Source organism: Mastomys coucha, unplaced genomic scaffold (assembly GCF_008632895.1).
Source record: "Mastomys coucha isolate ucsf_1 unplaced genomic scaffold, UCSF_Mcou_1 pScaffold14, whole genome shotgun sequence".
NCBI lineage: Eukaryota > Metazoa > Chordata > Mammalia > Rodentia > Muridae > Mastomys > Mastomys coucha.
Window position 1 is genome coordinate 111,145,019 of NW_022196896.1, and position 891 is coordinate 111,145,909.

An 891-nucleotide genomic window follows, 5' to 3' on the forward strand; every position below is an offset into this window, starting at 1 on the left:
CTGCCTTTGTGAGCTCAGACAGGTTACCTGGCCTGTCTAGGCCTTGATGTCATCTCCTGTGAAAGAGATGTGACAATGGTACATGCTGCAGATAAATGTCAAGTGACACTGTGAAGGGCATTTATAGATGTGTTCGTTACTTCATCACTGTTGCAGGCATTTCTTGTTGATGTTGTTGCTGCTGCTGCTGCTTCTCTGTCAGTGTCATTTGTACCTCCTTCCAGAATCCAAGCTTCTCACCATTGCATGAAATGGGTATTTTCTTCTGTCTGTGTATCTAACATGGGTACTCACTATGAAATCAATTATTCCTCAGGCTTGAGAAGTGATGATAGAAGAAATTCCGGCCTCATGCAGGAAAACCAAACTGAGAATCCTCAGCTCTCTGAATCACAGAATCACCGTGGTATGCATGCTTTAGTGTTTGTTCCCTTTTCCATGACTTTTCTCTGGAAACACATGTCTAGCACTTTGGAAGATTTACTGAGGAGGTTTCAGGTGGGATATGTCACTTAAAAAGAAATTTCCCAAAATTAACAGTTCAAATTTTAAAATGTTTTAAAAGATTGATTTTTTTGTTTGTTTTATGTGTGTGTGGTGTTGTCTACATTTATGTATCTATACCATGTGTGTTCCTTGTCCCCTAAGATGACTGAAGGCAGTGTCAGATACCCTGAAACTGGAGTTGTGGACGTTGTGAGGTACCATGTGGGTGCTAGAAACCATGCTCAGGTCCTCTCTGCATGATAGCCAGTGTTCTTAACCACTGTGCCATCTCTCCATCCACCACCACACCTCCACACAAAAACCCAAACCGAAACAAGCAAAACAACAGCTTTCCAGAGTGGCTTTTGAAATAAATTGTAATGCATTTCAAAATCTTCCACTCGA

At 41.5% G+C, this 891-nt stretch overlaps 1 protein-coding gene across 1 annotated transcript in view; it reads left to right on the forward strand.

The window, feature by feature from the left end:
• LOC116089484 (nuclear autoantigen Sp-100-like) overlaps nt 1-891 on the forward strand; it is a 112,672-nt gene that overhangs the window by 42,199 nt on the left and 69,582 nt on the right. The window contains exon 7 of the mRNA XM_031368999.1: nt 317-406. Coding sequence (XP_031224859.1) covers nt 317-406 — 90 coding nt within the window. The remainder of the gene's footprint in view (nt 1-316; nt 407-891) is intronic.